The sequence below is a fragment of the Phoxinus phoxinus genome (assembly GCF_949152265.1).
Source record: "Phoxinus phoxinus genome assembly, chromosome: 1".
In the NCBI taxonomy this organism is placed as follows: Eukaryota; Metazoa; Chordata; class Actinopteri; order Cypriniformes; family Leuciscidae; genus Phoxinus; species Phoxinus phoxinus.
Genome location: NC_136876.1, coordinates 28,370,422 through 28,390,200, shown reverse-complemented (window position 1 = coordinate 28,390,200; position 19,779 = coordinate 28,370,422). Strand labels below are relative to the sequence as shown.

Sequence of the window (19,779 nt, the reverse complement as noted above, 5' to 3'; positions counted from 1 at the left end):
GTTCCATCATGAACTGGTCTCATTCATTTATTTCAGGTACGCTCCTCGTTAAGTTATCCCTGTTTGCTCACCATATTTATACTCACCGTCTTGGTTCTCCCTTTGTTCTGGTATTGGTCTAGTTTAAGCTGTTGTTGAGTTGTGTTATTTCTCCTGCAATTTTCTAGTCTTCTGTTTGTAAATGTAAAAACTTCCTTCGATTTTGATTCGTTTGAAAAGTGAGGGTGTGATCCCAACAGCGTGACAGTATCAATGCTGTCAATTATTTATACTCTGTATAAATATATAGCCTATACTGTTTGTCTATTGTCACAAATATCAGTATGCCACTCAAATACTTTTTCACAATTGGCAACATGTTTGTAAAAAATATTACAGACTGTAATGCATTTAATTGACATTTAAAAGATCACTAAATTAGGCTATTTATTTAGGCTATTATTCTGTGTCACAATTATGTCAGTATAGCTGCTCATCTCATCTGTCAGTCACTACTGGAGGTGTCACAACATACAACAACATGTTTCGCGACGCGGTGTACTGTAAGTGTCAGTGTTTCGCGACTATGTCAGTGGCACATGCCACTATCCACTTAGACATGCCAATGAAGACCGAATGTGTCACCGGATGTGTCACTAAGCATAGTGTCATGTGCCATTGGCTTCTGTGCGTTAGATGCCATGTCACTTAAAGGAACACTCTACTTTTTTTGGAAATAGGCTCATTTTCAAAGGGAATTGTGCCTACCATGGGTGCAGCAGTCGCAATGATATTACGCAGCACCTGAAAATAGTCCCTAGGTTAACTTCCAACGTGACCGGCACTAAGTTTGTAATATTGCGCCTGCTGGTGCGGCAGCACAGTTCCTTGATTATTACACAGGAATGAGTGTATAGTTCCTAGTCATATTGGCCTAGAAAATCTTTTCATTTTCTGTCGGTCTTAGTACACGATGTAACTACAGAAGAGTCAAGTTTTAAATAGGAAAAATATCAAAACTCTTTGGTCCTTTTTTTGAGAGAGATGCTAACGGTCTAATCAGATTTAATGATCTATGCTAAGCTATGCTAAAAGTGCTGCCACCAGACGCGGAGATCGGCTTAATGGATTCGAAAACGGTAAAACTCAACTGTTCAACTCTAGGGGAGTTGGAAAATGAGCCTATTTCCAAAAAAAAGTGGAGTGTTCCTTTAATGTTAATACTGCCTCTCCACTGTATCAAATAAATATCTAGGGTTGTGTTTGTTTTCTTCTAAGGGAGTCGAAAAGTAAAGAGATCTAGCTGTTTTTAAGGCCTTTCAATATGCACTAACACTGTCCTTCCACAAAATGAGAAATACCTCTCTTGAGGCCCCGAGTGTGCTCGTTATTATACCACAGCTTCGGGCTATTTTCCTTAATCTTCTTTAAGCGCAAAGGTGCAACCGTGTCTAAAGTGCTGGAAAAGAGAGAGTCAATACTTTCTGTTTTAACATCGAGTTCTTCTAAGCTATCTGTTATACTGAGGAGTAGAAACTGATCAGGAAGTTTATTTATAAAGCAATCTTTAGTGGTTGAAGTGATAGATCTACCATATTTGTAACAGGGAGTTTGTTGTACATCAATGGCTAAATGGAGTATGATCTGAGATGTCATCGCTCTGCTGCAGAATTTCAACACCATCAACATCGGTTCCATGTGACAATATTAGAGCTATGATTACGACAATAAGTCAAGTCAAGTCACCTTTATTTACATAGCGCTTTTTACAATACAGATTGTATCAAAGCAGCTTCACAGTGAAAACATGAAAATAATACAACAAAGTTGTTTCTAGAAGAAAATTAAGCCATCGTCCACCTTAAGTAAGGCAGATCATTAAAGCTGCAGTCGGCAGGTCTGGCACATTGAGTGGACTAGGCCAAATTTCGAATGTTTACAACTCTCATGCCCCTCCCCCACTATCACCGAGCACCCTCCCATCGAGTTCGTGCTCGTCAGTGCGTGTGCACCAGATTTTTTGTGAATGCGTCCAGTATCTGAGTGGATTATTATTACTATTGACCTACGTTAAGCATATTTTGCCGCTATGTGAAAAAAAATATCCAGCAAAACGTGCCGGCAGTTGTGGAGTCCATGCAGGAAGAGCAGCGTTTGGCACACAAGTGCATGTAAACACTGGCGCCTAATTTCCAAGTCTGGTGGAAAGTTGTGCAGTCCAGCAGTGCTGTTGCAACCGGCAACACTACACCTACGTACCATCCTGACCACTGTATTAAACACAGATAAAGCTAATGCTAAAAAACTACACTATTCTGACTGATGCAATACTATGCTACTAACTAACTATGCTTCTAACAACACTAACAACTATGCTAAATAACTACCTAGGCTACACGAAATCTAAATAACTATATAAATGCTATGTTAAATAGATGCTAAAATACGCTATCCTGATCGTTTTCAATACTCGTAATTCCAATTTCCAACTCCTGACTCGGTACAGTGGTTTTGACGGAACCAGATGCTTTTATACCAGGGGCTGCCAGGGTCGTGACAGAGTAGCGTCAGAGAGTACCCCTACTTCAGGAGATTCCGTTTAACCTGAAGAGGGCAGCACTCAGATGTTTTTACACCATATATTTGAAAATTAAAACACTTTATACTCAAATGTTAAAAAAGTACTCGAATCAATGAACAGCATTTATGAAGCTCCATTCTTACAGATCAATAACTAAAAAAAGTTGGTTTAGTGTTTAGTTACCCTTTAAGATACAATTTATACAAAACGAAATTCACTTTAAAGAAAGGCTTTCTATAACAACTTCAACGGTCAAAATCATGTCTGACCCGCTCAATGTCTCATATTGCGCATCCTATCTTACTCGTGCTGTTCACTTTTCATAAATCAACATTTAAATGGAAAAAAAAAACTTTATAATATTTTAACAAATATGAAACGCGCTTTTTTTAATGGCTACAACAGTATAGTAGGCCTACATATCCTACTCTCTATTTGTACAAATTTCTGCACTTTAATTTAATTCTGAATTTTGCACACACAAGTTGGAAGGCATTTGTTCAAAAAAAAAGTTCACGGATAATTGTGCATGCATTTATTAGCCTAATCATTATGATACCAAAATCCTAACAAATAGGCTATGTACAAAAAATCAGATGAGCCCATAATATGAACGAATAATTTTCTTTAAGGGGTCTAAAATAAATAAAAGATAGTAGAGACGATTTTTTGTTACTCCTGCAGACCTGCACTTTATTATACTGAATGTCCTGTGTTTTTTTGTACTTGAGTGCAATAAATTTTGGTTGAAAAAAATGAGAATCGTGTAAGAGAATCGTGATCTCAATTCCCATGGAGAAAAATCGTGATTCACATTTTTAGCAAGAATCGTGCAGCCCTATGCGCCCGTCTCATCAGCATTGATCAACACCATGGAGTACTCGGAGGTATGCTGCCCTGGCTAATCTACCCATTGATAGCAATTGCTAACATTGTTTATACTAATTTGATTTGTTAGAGTTTTGAAAGCATGTGATATTGTAACGTGCGTGAGGGGGGAAGGGGATCTGTGGCGTGTGCACAAACTGTGATTGACAGTCAGATCTCACACAGCCCTGCGCTGACTGGACCAGAAGAACCGGAAGTGGTGGATTTTCGCAAAACAAATAACAGGCTCCAGGCGGAGGTAGAGGCGTGTGTTTTTTTTTCTAAAACTGGTTGATTTATGTTGTGGAAAAAAAATTGTTGCCGACTGTAGCTTTAATATTGTTAAATATTAAATGTCTCCAACTAAGCAAGCCAAAAGCCAAGGCAACAGTGTCAAGGAACCAACCGGACCAGACTCAGTCGGAGGGCCAGTTCTCCTCTGGCAAACAAACGAACCGTGTATGATTATGATTCGGACAGAATTACAGGTCAGAAGTCAGATTTGATCAAAACATTCATATTTAGTATTTATCCATTTCCATCTGGTTGGAAGTCGGAGTCATCACGCCGGTATGGAGACAAGTTGTCGAGGATCAGTGCCGATGGCTGTCGTGTCGATGAGGCTGGCACTTCAGGGATGCGTTGTGGATGGGTCCAGACGCAGGTCCACCATAGGGGTGAGACTAGTTGACACTTCAGGACTACGTTGTCGTCGTGTCCAGGTGCTGGTCCTTCATCAGATCTGGATACGGCCTAGATCCGGCGGACTGTGGTAAACCTCGGGATAAACAGAGAGATTAATATTAGCGTAGAGTAGACGCCATCCAAGTAGCCTACATCAGAATTTAAGTGCGTAAGAATAAGTGCGTCCTGAGATGTGTTGTCTAACATTTACATTTAATAATTTAGAAGACGCTTTTATCCGATCCGATTACAAATGAGGAAAGCAATAGAAGCAATCAAACTAGAGTAATATATAGAATAGTAAGTATTAAGAGTACAGTTTTTCTGAATTGCTAAAACACTAAATTATGTTTTATTAACAAAGTTCGGGAGGAGCACGTTCAGATAATTACAGTTTTTCTCGATTGCTTAAACACATTTCTTGAAACTATGCCTCATATTCTCAAAACAGTAAACACAAATCCATAACGTCTCACCCAATTCCCCAAACATCCTATTTTCAGGTCAAAATGAAGCTCTACACTCAAAACCATTCACTCTTGCTGAAAAAACAAACTTTGTCCTCAGACTGGACACACAAGCCATCAAAATCAAACACACTACAACATAGTCTTACACACTGGTGTAATAAATTCAAAACAACATTTCCAAAACTGGTAAGTTATGTTGCTTGTGGTTTCCCCCCTCACAAACTTTTCACATGATGAACACAAAAGACACAACCAATGGATACATTGGCATATTTTTATTCATTCATGTACTCTTGTAAAAGTACTTTTTTTTTACTCCTCTAATTTTTTTTTTTTAATATTTACTTACGTAAGATATGTGTGTGACCATCATATGACAGCAATAGAGCACACACAAACCTTATTCAAATATGGAATTGTATTGGACTGGTAAAGAGTGTTGGTCGTGACAGGAGGGCCTCCACTAAATGATAATATGATGAACAAGTCTAAGAATGTTCCATGTATGATTGAAAAACCATCATTGGCCTAGAAAGATAACATTCTGGGAGTCAAGACTATAAAGGAGGAAGGATGTTCTCCCTTCACTGTCACACTCTGCAGCCACTCTGTGTGACTGTACGACTGCTGGCATTTTCTTGCAAGAAAATAAACCTCATCAAAGACAGTGGGAAATGTTTGTGTCTTATTCAGTGACAGAATTTTGTTTGCCAGCACACCTCCCTGAAGCTTCTGATGATGGAGGCGACGGTGAAGTGTCTCAAATTCGGCCTTACTCGTAGCCCAGCCTCCCTCATAGTCATACCACGGACAAGGACATGGTTAACTAAAGTGGCTTGAATTTCATCTGAGACAACTTGTCTTCTTGCCCTTCCCCTTACCTTTCCTCCTCTTCCTATCCCTCCTCGACTTCTTTCTTCATGTCTTTCTGGATCCATTGTTCCAAAATTCAATAAACTGATTCGGGCCCTTTTATCTATCTATTGAAGGATCTGATTGATGTGTGTTAAATTTTGACTCTTAGTGTTTTCACCTGGGCAATTGTGTGCTAACTGAGCTAAAGCTGTGCAGATTTGAGTGAACAATACTGAATACTAGTGCTTTCTAAATGACCACATGGTGTAGGCAATGAGAAATGAAGGGATTTGTGTTGATAGTTTAGTGAAATGGGTGTGCTTTTTGATAAATGGCATTATGGTTTTGAAATTTTAGTTCAAAAGCCTGGTTATAGTGTTTAAGCAATCGAGAAAAACTGTAACACAAGTGGAGAGCACTCAGCAATCAATGATAAGAGGTATATATAATGATAAGATTTTTAGAACTTTTAAGACTTCTAGTCCTAACCACTTACATATGGGGGGAGTACTCTGGGTTCGGGCTGAACTCCGAGCTCAGAGCCCTCCCCTCGGACAGCACGCCAAATACGCATTAAACTCTACCCCCTCTAATTGTATGTAGTGTGAACTTGTGAAACCCCACTCTCTGAACCAAATTCTCAATAGCCTAAACCAATTTGTCGAATAAATCACTCTTTCTGTAAAACATTAAACAAGTTTAGGTTGTTAAAACACCGTTTGCAAAGCTCATGCACTCTTTTTTCAAAACTCTAAACACATTCTCACGCACTAAAACACATTTCACACTGTGATGCACTTATGTTTCAAAACGCTAAACACAGGCAGGCAAAAGTTAAACGCTACAACACAGTTGTCATCGTTTACACACAACGACTCAAAATAGTTCACACTTATCTCTAATGATGCGAGTAAACTAACTGTAATACAACAAGTCAGTTCAGAGTAGGGATGTCCCGATCAGGTTTTTTTGCCCTCGAATCCGAGTCCGAGTCATTTGATTTTGAGTATCTACCGATACCGAGTCCCGATCCGATACTTCTATAATACATTTTAAAAAAAGAAGAGCGAAAAAACAGATCCAGGATGTTCCTTATTTTATATTTACAGTTTTTACCAACTGCTTACACACAAAATCTTTTCATGTCACACGATTTTTGAAACCTCTCACTCAAAATGCAAAACTACACAGCAAATCTCCAAAACCATAAGCCATTTCTCAGCCTTTGACTCAGTTTTCAATCGCATAAAACACTTTTTTCAAAACACTACACACAATTCTCGACCTAAAACACAAACATCTAACAGGAAGTGACTTGCTTTCCTTTTCTAAACACAACCAATCAAAATGCTACACTTATTCACCAGGTCACACACACACTCCTCACATGTGCAAACACTACAGTAATTGCTGATCACTAACCAATCACTGCTTTACTGTAGTATAGGCCTATAAATAGGTCAAAGGTCGATTGCCTGTTTTGAACAATGGATGCCAACAATGCACAGAGACCCCACACACACAATTGTGTTCTTTACTGTATTCTAAAAAATATACTTTTGGTTCACATATGTTTATGGTTTTGTTGTATGCTACTGTATACAGTAATGTTTGGCCTGATACATATTTTCTGTTTCTACATTGCATTGCTGTTCACAGTGTACTTGTTACCGCTCTCAGCACATTACTTTCACTGTAAAACATTGTAATGAAATGTAGATATAAGCCTATGAAAGACCAGAGAGCTTTAGATTTAGAACAACAATGTTTACATGGTATATTCAAAAATGTACTATTATGAAAGAAGTGTTTGACATTTGATGCGAATGCTTCATTCTGACATGTGTTTATGGCATTTTGAATGCAGTGTTACATTTTGAAGGAGATGTGAGGCATTTTGCATTTTGTATGTGCAGTTTTGGGAATTGTGTGTAGAGTTTTGAAAAAAAGTGACATTGTTTTGAAAACGTGTGTAAGCAGTTGGAAAAAAACTGTAATTCACCTTATTTTAACATTCAACAACTCTGTTGAGCACTTCTGTGAGGTAGCTTGAACAATCAAGTAATAAATAACATAAATTCTTCACTTTTGGTGATGTCAACAAAGTGATGTCATGCCGCACGCGTTGCTGTTTCTGTGTGGAGTCAAAAGGGTCTAACTCTGTGCCACCGCATAACTATAGATGTGTTAAAAAATAATGAGAATATATATACATATATATCTGAGTCCTGATCAGGAGGTAACGTCCGATTCCGATCAAGTCTGAAACCATGTGATCGGGCCCGATTTCCGATCACGTGATCGGATCTGGACATCCCTAGTTCAGAGTGCCAAAATTGACTCAAAATGTTGCAATGTACGTTGATACAAATAATGGATGTAAACAATATAAGAGGGAGAGAAGGAAGAGTGTGTGTGTAAGAGGTGGTGAACAAGGAGGAAGAAGATGAAGATGAGGAAGAGCAGGTGTGGAGAATGTGGTCAAGGCTGGATCTGCTTTAGGATTTTCCCCTTTGCTTGCAAAGATGACATTGTGGTGTGATGTGATGTGGACAAAATCCTCAGGCCGACACAACATGAAGACATGATACTGAAGCAGAATCAATCTCTCATTGACCTTGATTCTGCAGTTGCACACATCTTCTGAGTGACTTTTCATTTAGAGTTTTTTTACTGTAACCTTTTTGGCTTTTGCAGTTGGATCACTGTTGTAGTGGCATTTTTAATCTTTCCTAATGATTTAAAAGATTAATGCTGTATGTTCTCTGTCTGTATTCTGAGTTTTTGCTGATGTAACGTTGGTTCAGCTGGAGATGGAGGTGTGAGGCCGAGAATGATCTGTATCTTAAGTTCCCATGCTGGGGGAAGCTGTTCCTGCTTGTATAAACGGTGGGGGTGATGGTTTCCCCTTGCATTATAAAGTAGCAGGCCAAGCTCTCTTGAGGAGAAGTGCAGTATCTGTCTGTCTCTGACTCTGGCCTGCAGCCTGGCTGCAAGGCTGGGGTCAGGCAACCATTTTCTTGCATGAATAAATTACTTTTCTTTTTAAATACAATTTGGATCTTGACGTCTCTTTTACCGTGATGCAATTTTTGTTTAAGTAATTGTTTTTGCCACAACACTGTATTTTCACAGTATGCAAGTGCTGAATATACAGACATTTGATGGTCCTACTATACAATATCCATTACAATACAATCCACTACACTTGCAGTACACAATTTATTCACCTTAGGCTACTACTGTAAGTTGTCATTACTATACTTTTTTACGCAATTGAAAAATTTGTTTACTTTGTAACAATATATACTTTTTTCCCTGTAACTGCATGCCTAGGATTCAGTGGTCTCCATTTTTTGATGTAGTGTGATGATTTGTAGTGTTTATAATTTTGGCTCACTGTGTGTATGGTCTGAAAGCATTGTTTGATTTTGAGCAGATAAAATGGTTTTGAGGCAATTGTTTGATTTTGCCAGAAGAGTCAGAGGTTCTCTGAATGTGGTTTGAAAATTTGGTTTTGTGTTTAAGGTTTTGAGAAAGTGAGTGATGGTTTCAAGAAACGTGTTTTAGCAATTCAGAAAAACTGTAATGGGCAAAGTGTTGATGAAAAAGATGCGTCTTTAGCAGTTTCTTGAAAATGAAACAAGTAGAGTTTAGAATGTCTGTAAATGCCAAACCCAATGCATCTTTTTCATTATCTACATATATATTAAACCACCAACAATTAAGACTTGGACTGCAGCCAGTACTAATTCTGATAGAAAATCAGCTAATTATTTGATAATTAAGCAACCCCACCATTTAAAAAAATAAAGACAATTGAATCCAGCCAAAAAAAGTTTATTTATCAAATTGACCATGTTAAAACCAGATAGTTCACATTCAACAGAAAAGCATAGCATTGGCTAGATAAATGACTGATAAAAATAGCAAAACGGCATAATTTGACAGTGATATCATAAAACTTTAAAACTTAATCGAACATTTTCAACTAGATCTGTGTGATGAGAACATATTGGTTGATGATTTAAGCCTAGAGTATAGCTGGAGGTTCTGCAGATGATCTGAGGGCTGCATTTAGCTGCTCAGGGTGTGCTTGTCAAACAGGTACTCCGCCATCCTGTTGTTGCCAGCATCCATCTTGGAAAGGTTGGTGATGTGGTCACCAATCTTCTTGATGGACTCCACCTGCTCATTCAGGTAGTGAGTCTCCAGGAAGTCACACAGCTGTTGGACAAGACATCAGAAAATAATTTAGGATGCAAACTTCCCAGAGAATAAGTGAAATTGTTTTTAAAAAGACATGTATATGGAGGCAAATTTAGAGTCTCAAGTTCAACAAATGAGGGTCACTCACATGAGGGTCTCTCTTCTCAGAAGCGGCCTTATGTAGATCCAGCAGAGCCTGATTGACGTTCTTCTCCAGCTGAAGAGCGCACTGCATAGCGATCAGTCCATTGCCCCACATATCACGCTCTGGTTTCTGGAAAGGTACACAGATCAGTGAGCAAGTTACATGGCATAAGGTCATTCCATACAAGACATCTAGAGTCAGCTTTGCTTATGTTACAAAGTTCAAAGTCAAAAGGCTTCATTCAAAATACTGTCAAAGCACCTTTATGTCCTGAAGGACAATGTTTCCTCCCCTCTTGTTCTGGAACTCCATGAATTTCTTGGCATGCTCGCGCTCCTCCTCACTGTTCTCCTTGAAGAACTTGGAAAACCCAGCAAGAGCCACATCATCCCGTTTGAAGTAGAAAGCCTGAACAATAATAGGAATAAAAGTAACAAACTAGGCTATATGTTAAGGAACAAGGGAACAAAGAACACATTTTTATCAAGAACTAAAGTCATGAACAATTAATTTTTTTAATCTCTCCAACGAACGGCATCCAATCAAAGTCAAACTAACTGATCACAGAATAAGAGTGATACTGATGATCAGCAGTCTTATTAAAAAATGTAAACAGTCATGTTCCCATCCCAATGTCTGCTTATGCCATGGTTATTATATTTATAAATATAGCCTAAGTATACAGTGTTATTGTAATTTTAGATTTCTAGAACGCTGTTGTTTTTTTTGTTGTTGTTTTTTTTAACGTGAGACTTTTTAGTAAAGTGACTAAACCAACTAGAGATAGGCTACTTGCCATTGAGGTGTAGGTGTAGGAAGCGTAAAGCTCCAAATTGATCATCTTGTTGATCAAAGCCTCGCAGTCGCGATCGTAGTTCTGGCGAATCTGAGAAGTCTCCATTTCTGCGGTTTATGACAACGTTGGTGCAAAATTAAATAAGAAATTTTTATAAATTCCGGCGAGATCTTATTTCTTATTTCAATCACTGTTGAAGCAAGAACCTCTTCGTATCTTCCTGAAGCTGTGAGTGAAATGAAGGTCAGCATTTGTCTTATATACGATCACAACATGACGCGTCACTGGAAATGAAACCAGTAACTGGAACTGAGTAACATAGTGACTTGGCAATCCGCTGTCTTACTTGTAGGTATAGGATAACAAAGACAAGATCAAATTTAATGGAAAGAGGTTTTTTTTGTCTCTATTTTTTCATAACTAATAATAGCATAAGGGGCATTCTACAGAATTGGTGCAAACTGCTGTTCGACAAACAAAAAACACATTTAAAAAGCATTCAAGTATTAAAATTTTAGAAGTTTGCTAAGATACCTATATTATATTTTGAATCCCACAATAATATTTAAAATATAAGTTTAATATATATAAAATCATAATTTATTGGGTAGGCCTACTTTCCATTTGGAGGTGGCTGTCCCGAACCCTAACCCCTAAACTTCAACTTGTGAAAATGATATTGAAATGTTTTTCTTTCTTTTTTTTTTTCATTGTTGTTTTTAGAAACATATTTTTGATTTCTTTTAAAGAGTAAAGTAAAAAATAAATAAAAAAATGATTTTATTTTTAAATCATGAAATTTGATGTAAAAATATGTCCCGCATTTTCATGTCTCTACCAACATAGTGTGTATTTTAGTCCATTAGCTGAGACTGATTTTAACCACACCCCTACATTTTTAATCAGGAAATATTCCTATGTCCCTCTCTCTCATAGCCTCTCTTTCATCATAGATAGATACCATCATTTTGAGGGAAATGTTCAAAAGTCTGAAAATCTGTGTGTAACATTAAAGGGATACTCCACTTTTTTTTGGAAATAGGCTCATTTTACAACTCCCCCAGAGTTAAACAGTTGAGTTTTACCGTTTTCGAATCCATTCAGCCGAACTCCGGTTCTGACGGTACCACTTTTAGCATAGCTTAGCATAGATCATTGATTCTGATGGGACCATTAGCATTTCTTTCCAAATGACCAACGAGTTTCAATATTTTTCCTATTTAAAACTTGACTCTTCTGTAGTTAAACCGTGTACTAAGATCGACGGAAAATGAAAAGTTGCGATTTTCCAAGCCTATATGGCTAGGAACTACTCTCATTCCGGCGTAAGAATCAAGGAACTGTGCGGCCGTAGCATGGGTGCAGCGGCGTAATGATATGACGAAGCACCTGAAAATAGTCCCCAGCTCGGTAACTTCCAACATGACCGGGACTAAGTTTGTGTAGTTTTTAGGTGGCAAATTAGGTTTCCTGTGCGATTAGCCATGGTTCCGTGCGTAGTAAAGGCCTGTGACAGTAAGGCGAAGGTATATTCTACCGTAATGTTACACTGAATACCAACGAACAAAAAGAAACTAAAAAATTAATGGTTGACAGCTCTGAACATTGATCTAAAAACGCCGATAGAATCTATCAAAAAATGGCGTGTTTGCTGAAAGCATTTTGGACCAGATGACTATAAAGAAAACACGGACAGTACGGTACAGCGTCTAAAGGATACAGCCATCCCAACAATCTTCAATGTACAGACAGGTCCAAGTGCATCATCATCATCACCCATGTAAGTAGCCTAACCAGTGATGCGCGGGTCAATGTATAAACAACCCGCACCCGACCGACGTTTTCAACTAACCCGCCCGCAACTCGGACCGGGACCGCAAAAAAAAGAAAGAAAATATTGTACCCGACCCGCGTTTTTTAAAAGTAACTTAGCTAGTAAATGCTCATCGTAGCGTCATGGGCCATAGACGGAGGGGTGCGCATTTTTCTGAATGCTGTATGATATCGCCTAGTGTTTTTTTAATAAAGGCTTGATTTATTCATTTATTTCGTTTCATTTTCTTAACAATTAAGATGCTGCATGTGTTTATCCAGTCTAAGCGAAGTGTGCGTCTCTCCCCCGACTTTCCCAACAAAAACCCCCCCGCCCCCTCTCAGCAAATACATAAAACTGACATTACTGAGCTATGCGTTTAAAAGTAGCCTATTAAAATGGCACAATGGCATTGCTCAGTTCAACGCGTTGGGAAATCGGGCATTTTGTCCAGCGTCAGCTTTTATTCAAAAGTTAATAACGCGCTCAACATTAAAAAGGTAAATAAATCGATTTCCCACTGTCATCTCTGACTGAGCTCGTGCGTCATCCTCGCGCAGTTATTCAGCCAATAAAGTGTACACCTGTGTATTTTAGGCCGTGGGCCGGACCCCGAAATTGTGAATTTCACAGATCCCTGCCAAGGAACTAAGTGATTTGTTTACAGATGGCATGTAAAAATTCTTATAAGTAGTGTAATCATTGTTTCCAACGTTGATGTGTGCACATTTTATGAAGATATCGATTTAAACTCTTACATTTTTAAACGGGCAAATTTGTAGAACTACTAAATCGTAGCGCCAGAAAACGTAAACAAATCACCCGTCTCCTTGACAACCTGTCACGTCTCCCTGACAACCAACATATTTGATACAGTAACTTTGCTCTCTTTATAACGAAATCCTGCAATTTAAATAGTCTTTATATACTTTTTGTCTACACGAGCTATACTATACATTGTGCACTTACCGTCAGAAGACCTCTAAGGTTATTGATCACCCGTGACATACATAGAAATTTACATAGACCGCACAACAACAAAGCGGGACGCGATTGACAGCCGGTGTGCGACAATATGAAGTGCTGTATACATGTTGCTTCTAGGGCAAAAAGCCCAATAACCTTATTTTCTCAAACAAGTTGGGCATCATTTGTTCAGTGTGCCCAGAAATGGGTTAACCTCAACACTGCTGAGAGTTTAATAGCTGAAAAAGCCATAGCAACATTCAATTTAACAGAAACCTGGAGAGCCCAAGATGTGCCAGTTAATGTGGGCTTCCATAGGGAATGCTACATGCTCTTCACCAATAAAGATCACATTGCAAGTAGGAGGAGAGAAATGGCAGCCAAAGATACTGAAGGTATGTATCAAATCCATAAATTCTGCAAATTGTCTATTAAAATAATTGTGTATTGATCATGTAACTTTGGCTATGTATGTGTGTATTGTAGTTAGTTTAAGAAAGTATGTTAAATAAACCTCACACTACCAGTGAATATTAACTACACAAAGTGATTTTTTATTCATGTATATTTTTGAACACTTTATCTTAAACATTTTATTGAAAAGCTGGAGATTTAACAAGGGCAAAAAGCATATTCAATATAAGATTACAGTGAATAGTGTAAGGTTGACAATGAATTGAACACTAAAGTCATTTTTTTAAAGGAATGTTTTATTTGAAACAAAGACATTACATGGTATTCTTACAAATCTAAACAGTGAGATTACTAGATTAAAAGTAACCACCTTTGATAAACACATTCTTTGTCATATTTGTCTACCTGACAATTCATCCTATTCATACTGGAATATATACCAAAATATTTTCTATTCCTCTGTTCTACAGGAGAAGTTTGCAAAGCCTGCCAGACATACCTCCCCCAATGCAGCATGGATGGAGGATCGAGGGGGAATTCTATGCAGTTCATTGGATGACATTTCCACCAGCACCAAAAAGTGTCTTGGAGCTTGTGCATTGCCAGTGCAAAGCATTACAATGTGTGGGGGGGGAACTGCACATGTAGAAAGCACCAGCTACCATGCACAGACATGTGTCTATTGGTGCTTTTCCACTGCATGGTACGGCTCGGTTCAGCTCGGAACGGTTCGGCTCGCTTCACTTTTCCACTGCGTGGTACGACTCAACTCGGTACGGTTCGGTTCGCTTTAGCTCGGTTGCTTTTCCACTGCAGTTAGTACCGCTTCAAAGTGGGTGGGACTGATCGTTAATAGTTGCCGCCTCTACTGGCTCGGTAGTAACTTTTTTTTTTTTTTTTTTTTTTAAGTTTGTAGGTCCGGTGGTAGCCGTGTGCGGCTAAGAGCTGTGCTACTTCTTGGAACACTTTTTCATTCCGTGTTGCCCCCTCCAGCTCTCGCTGGATCCACTCCTCGGCAACCAACGAGAGGAACGTCTGCACCTCGTCCACTGACCACGATTCAGCCATTTCTTGTTTGATTTTTTTTTTACCTCTTTTGTCAAGTAAATACTCTAAAAACAGGTGCTACCGTGTTGGCTGTTGTCTGGCTATTTACATCTAGCGGGTTTAGTGTCTCGTGTCGCAAATACAATGACGCTGAAGTGACGATTCTGTCTGACCAATCAGTGATCTGCAGTGTTTTCACGTCACATTTAGTATCGGTACGGTACGCTTGGAACCTCAACAGAGGTGGTACCATTTAAAGCGACCCGAAGCGAGCCGTATCGTACCATGCAGTGGAAATGCGCCATAAGTGAGCCGTACCGAACCGAGCCGTACCATGCAGTGGAAAAGCGCCAAAGCGTGCTGTGCCGTACCGAGCCGTACCGTACCATGCAGTGGAAAAGCGCCAAAGCGTGCTGTGCCGTACCGAGCCGTACCATGCAGTGGAAAAGCACCAAAGCGTGCCGTGCCGTACCATGCAGTGGAAAAGCGCCATATGTAGGAACTGCACCAACGCTGTCTAAGGATGAAACACACAACATTGTGAGCGTGCAGCCATGGCCTGAGTACATCTTTAAATAACATGACACTAATAAAAGTTAATCTGGTTCAAGTTCGTTTTTGTCTGGTGTTGTAAATTCACTAAATAGCCCTAGTTAGCCGTTGATAATCTAACTCAGGGGTTTTCAAAGTGTGTGGCGGGCCTCCCTAGGGGGGCTCCAAACAGTTTCAGGGGAGGATCAATGGAAGTGAAACTATTACATTACTTGCATTAGTTATCAAAAGGAGATCACACAGAATAGCCCACATGTGTGAGAGTTCAGATACAGTAGTTTTTGGGAACTGTTTTCCCCTCATCAGGCTGAAACTAATAAATGCCTTAGGACAGACCTTTGTTTATAACTGTTTGGTGCAGTAAGAAGTTATGTTCAGCAATATTAGGCTATTTTGGCTCAAATGTTAAGTGCCTATGGGATAAAAAATATATAATTATGATCCCAAAGGCATCCAGGAATTGAGCGAAACTTACCAAGTAAACTAAAAATGTGGTGGGGGGCACATCGTTTCCCATGCTTTGTTTGAAGGCACGCAGTCTCAGACTTTGAAAACCCCTTATCTAATGTTTGCCTTACTATAACATTAGCCAACTATACAAAATAAATCCAACGTGGACGTTGCCTCATGGAGATACCGTTAATATGTTGCCTACTTCACCCAAGTGAGGTGTTCCAAGAGCGTCTGCCTTCTGCCCTACAGATGTCGGCTTCACCATCAGGAGAGGAAACCCATGCAAAATATACAAAATACAATGTGCGATTAGACAGGAATCAGGAGATAACGTAAGCTAACTATATAACCGTGTGTGTTTTAGACATCTCCCTGCCCCAACATAGCTGATTCAAACTGTCAACTCATTATGAACTATGGAAGCTGTTTAAATCATCTGTGTTGGAGCAGGGAGATGTCTAAAACAGGCAGGACAACGTGTATCGTGTAACTTAGATGTTTGGGAAATACTCTCGCAGTACATAAGCTTCACTTCAAATAAGATAAATTAATTCATATAACTGTTAGCTAGTTACACGGAAGGGGCTGAACGATGGAAAAAAAACTTTAAAACTTTCTTCTTCTGGACGAAAAAAAAAAAAACTTCAGCGTCATAGTCAACATTTTAAGACAAATGCCAATAAGCCCTTGATAAACTCTTTACAACACACAGTTAAATAAATAATTAGCTTGTGGTATCCACAGAAAAAAAAGCTGATCCTACCATACAAAGTTACTTCAGGTGCCAACACTAGCCAACTTGCCGTATACTACATTTAAAACGACAAATAGCTTAGCATTACCCACGTGTGTAGCATTCGGCGAACATATGCCAATACCAATGCATTCAGACTTTTTACAATGTTTCGGATAATGCTAGGTCTAATCAGTTACCTACCGTTTCCACGATGTGTGGTGCAGCCATACACTGTAGCCAAAAAACGGAGGACTCGCCACTGACCGGCCGCCGCGCCCGCGAGTTCAGTTCACATCCGGGTCTTCGGGCACCGGTTCAAATAATGACGTGATTGGTCAACTCAAGTTGACAAGGTAACAACACGAGCTTTGATTGGTTCTTACTCCGGCTAACATTTTGTGGTTAGCTAGCGAGATTATATCTACGTTATATTTTTAATGTGCAACAATTGACGTTGGAAACAAGCAGTAATGTGCTCAACAACAATTTATAAAGCCAGTTATAAAAAATTAACCAGTTCCCTGGAGGAGATCTATCAAATCGAAAACTAAAGGAGAAAAACAGACTTGGCCCACTGCCTATTTCATAGAACATTGAGTCTAGTACTATATAAATTACAAAGGTTTAATTGGCATCTTTATTTCAAACGACCCGACCGACCGCGACCCGAATATCATTAAAAATATTTTTGGATGACTCGTAACCGCGGGTAACCGCAGGCACCCGCTAATTTTGGATCAACCCGCGTATCACTGGAAGTACTGTATAACAATTTTACTTTTTGTAAAAGCACTGCCGTTGTTATCTTCCTGTGAAATGCAATCAGTGAGTGCTATAGGTATCCTCGATCATTCGTCTTGTACAGTATAACGTTAGTAGTTTTGTTGTAGAGTTCTGGTGAGGTAGCGTATAACCCTTGTATGGTGTTCGGGTCTGTTTAGATGTTATCTAAATCATCTCTCACAAATGTCTCCATGCTACAAGGCACGCTCCCTGTGCAAGCCGCTTGTCACGTTGGTTTGTTGACGGCAAGTGCTTCGTCATATCATTACGCCGCTGCACCCATGGTACGGCCGCACAGTTCCTTGATTCTTACGCCGGAATGAGAGTAGTTCCTAGCCATATAGGCTTGGAAAATCGCAACTTTTAATTTTCCGTCGATCTTAGTACACGGTTTAACTACAGAAGAGTCAAGTTTTAAATAGGAAAAATATTGAAACTCGTTGGTCATTTGGAAAGAAATGCTAATGGTCCCATCAGAATCAATGATCTATGCTAAGCTATGCTAAAAGTGGTACCGTCAGAACCGGAGTTCGGCTGAATGGATTCGAAAACGGTAAAACTCAACTGTTTAACTCTGGGGGAGTTGTAAAATGAGCCTATTTCCAAAAAAAGTGGAGTATCCCTTTAAGGGACGTCACTACCAAACACCTTTTTTCTGCAATTTAGCAAAATTTTGGGGTGTTATTCCATAAATTGTAGTGTGTACAACTGGTCAGAGCTGTGCTAGGTAACCATGTGCTGGCTATCATCATAACTAGGCTCAAAAGTATCTTAAATTGTCACTACCGAAACACTCACTACCGGAAGCAAAAATCTGCCGTCAATACCGTCACATGGATGTTTGGTCTAAAATAAAGTATACTGAATTATCTACTAAGATGTTATTAAAGTTTGGTTCAAAGTATATTCAAACTAATGAATCCTTAACTGTGAAATCAGTATGATTAACTTAATAACAAAGAAAGATTGGGTTCAAAACAAATCTTATAAATTACACTTGAAATATTGTTCAAATTGTAATTGTTATTGATTTACCTGTGATTTTTTTTTCTTCTAAATAGCAAAAAATATATTTACAAGGTAGATGTAAACAAAATATTAACAGGTCAATATAAGCCTTTTTAGTAAATTATTTATTATTGTGTTTCGGTAGTGACAAATTTGGGGAGAGTAAAAATACTCCAAAACTTTCTGAAAATACAATATGATCATTAACTGCACAATTACCAGAAATGTGTACCTTGGATATTATACAATTTGCATACATACAAAATTGTATGTATGCAATATTACAATATTGTAGTGATAAACATTGTTTTGTTATAATATATAATTGTTTTATTTCAATGTTACATTAAACCATTTTTCTAGAACAACTAGACCAATTTGTTTTCTAGAGGTAATTTTTCAATAGAAATAGAAAACTGCATTACAAAGTTCCATGTTATATATATGCTTTGTGTGAAGCCTGATGACACTATATTATAGCAGCATGTGTGTAATATGACAAATATCATGGGACAATCCTGAAATAGCCTATTACTCCACTTGGGAGTTAATGCAATTTTTCACCTAACTGCCTTTAGATACCTGACACTGACTGATTAAAACAGTACAATGAAGACAGGTGACAATTACGAAGCAATTTTGTACCAGAAATTGTCCATGAAAGCTCATTCTGTGTCAGTGACAAGTGCAAACACCCAAGAGATGACATGGAGCTGCATCTGTGTGACTCAGCATTTTCTCATTGTAACCCGTTTGTGCATATTACATGGCCGAGAGAGCTCAATGCGCTGCAACTGAAGAAAACAAATGCAAATAGAAAAACATCATCAGTTTCACAACACGTATGTGCTTCAAATACTAACAACACAACTGTAGATGTACGCGTGTGAAATAACAATCTCTGTGTTGGAAACACTAGCCTTTATTGTCTTAGCACAGACAGCCTCGAACACAATACAGACTCTCCTAACGTAATCGTACCATCCCTGCGCCCCTGACGTGATCACGTCATAGCCATAACCATGGCAACTGTCAACACGGTCTACATCCCCCTTCGTAAGTTAAATGTCTCCCTCAAGGAATGTACGTGATGACACATAGTGAACAAAGGCACAAACTTGCAAAGAGAGAAACTTCAATGAACTGTGGAAGAACATATGGGTAACGCATATGAAACGTATGCGCAGAACATGCAGCACACTATTCACTTCACATTTCCTTTCCTATATACATTTTTTTTTTTTTTTTTTTTTTTTCACAGAACCAACAAGACAAACAGTGTCCACAGTCCACATAGCCACCTGAAGAGGCTGTAATACGGGTGAAACGTTAATGCGCCTGCATGTCACAGAGCTGGTCTGTGATAAAGTCATCGTAGAGAGAGCTGGGTTTTGATACCCTCCCTGAGCGAGTAACAGTCA

General features: G+C 38.8%; 1 protein-coding gene across 1 annotated transcript; it reads right to left on the bottom strand.

Annotated features, from left to right (window-relative positions):
* Window positions 1–9,257: 9,257 nt before the first annotated feature.
* LOC306999060 (ferritin, middle subunit-like) lies at window positions 9,258–19,082 on the bottom strand. The gene is made up of 5 exons (XM_079613483.1): window positions 19,004–19,082; window positions 10,587–10,693; window positions 10,052–10,198; window positions 9,794–9,919; window positions 9,258–9,663 (listed from the first exon to the last, which is right to left on the bottom strand). Exons 1-5 carry the CDS (start codon window positions 19,065–19,067, stop codon window positions 9,514–9,516), a joined length of 594 nt encoding a protein of 197 aa, XP_079469609.1. The 5' UTR covers window positions 19,068–19,082; the 3' UTR covers window positions 9,258–9,513.
* Window positions 19,083–19,779: the final 697 nt, after the last annotated feature.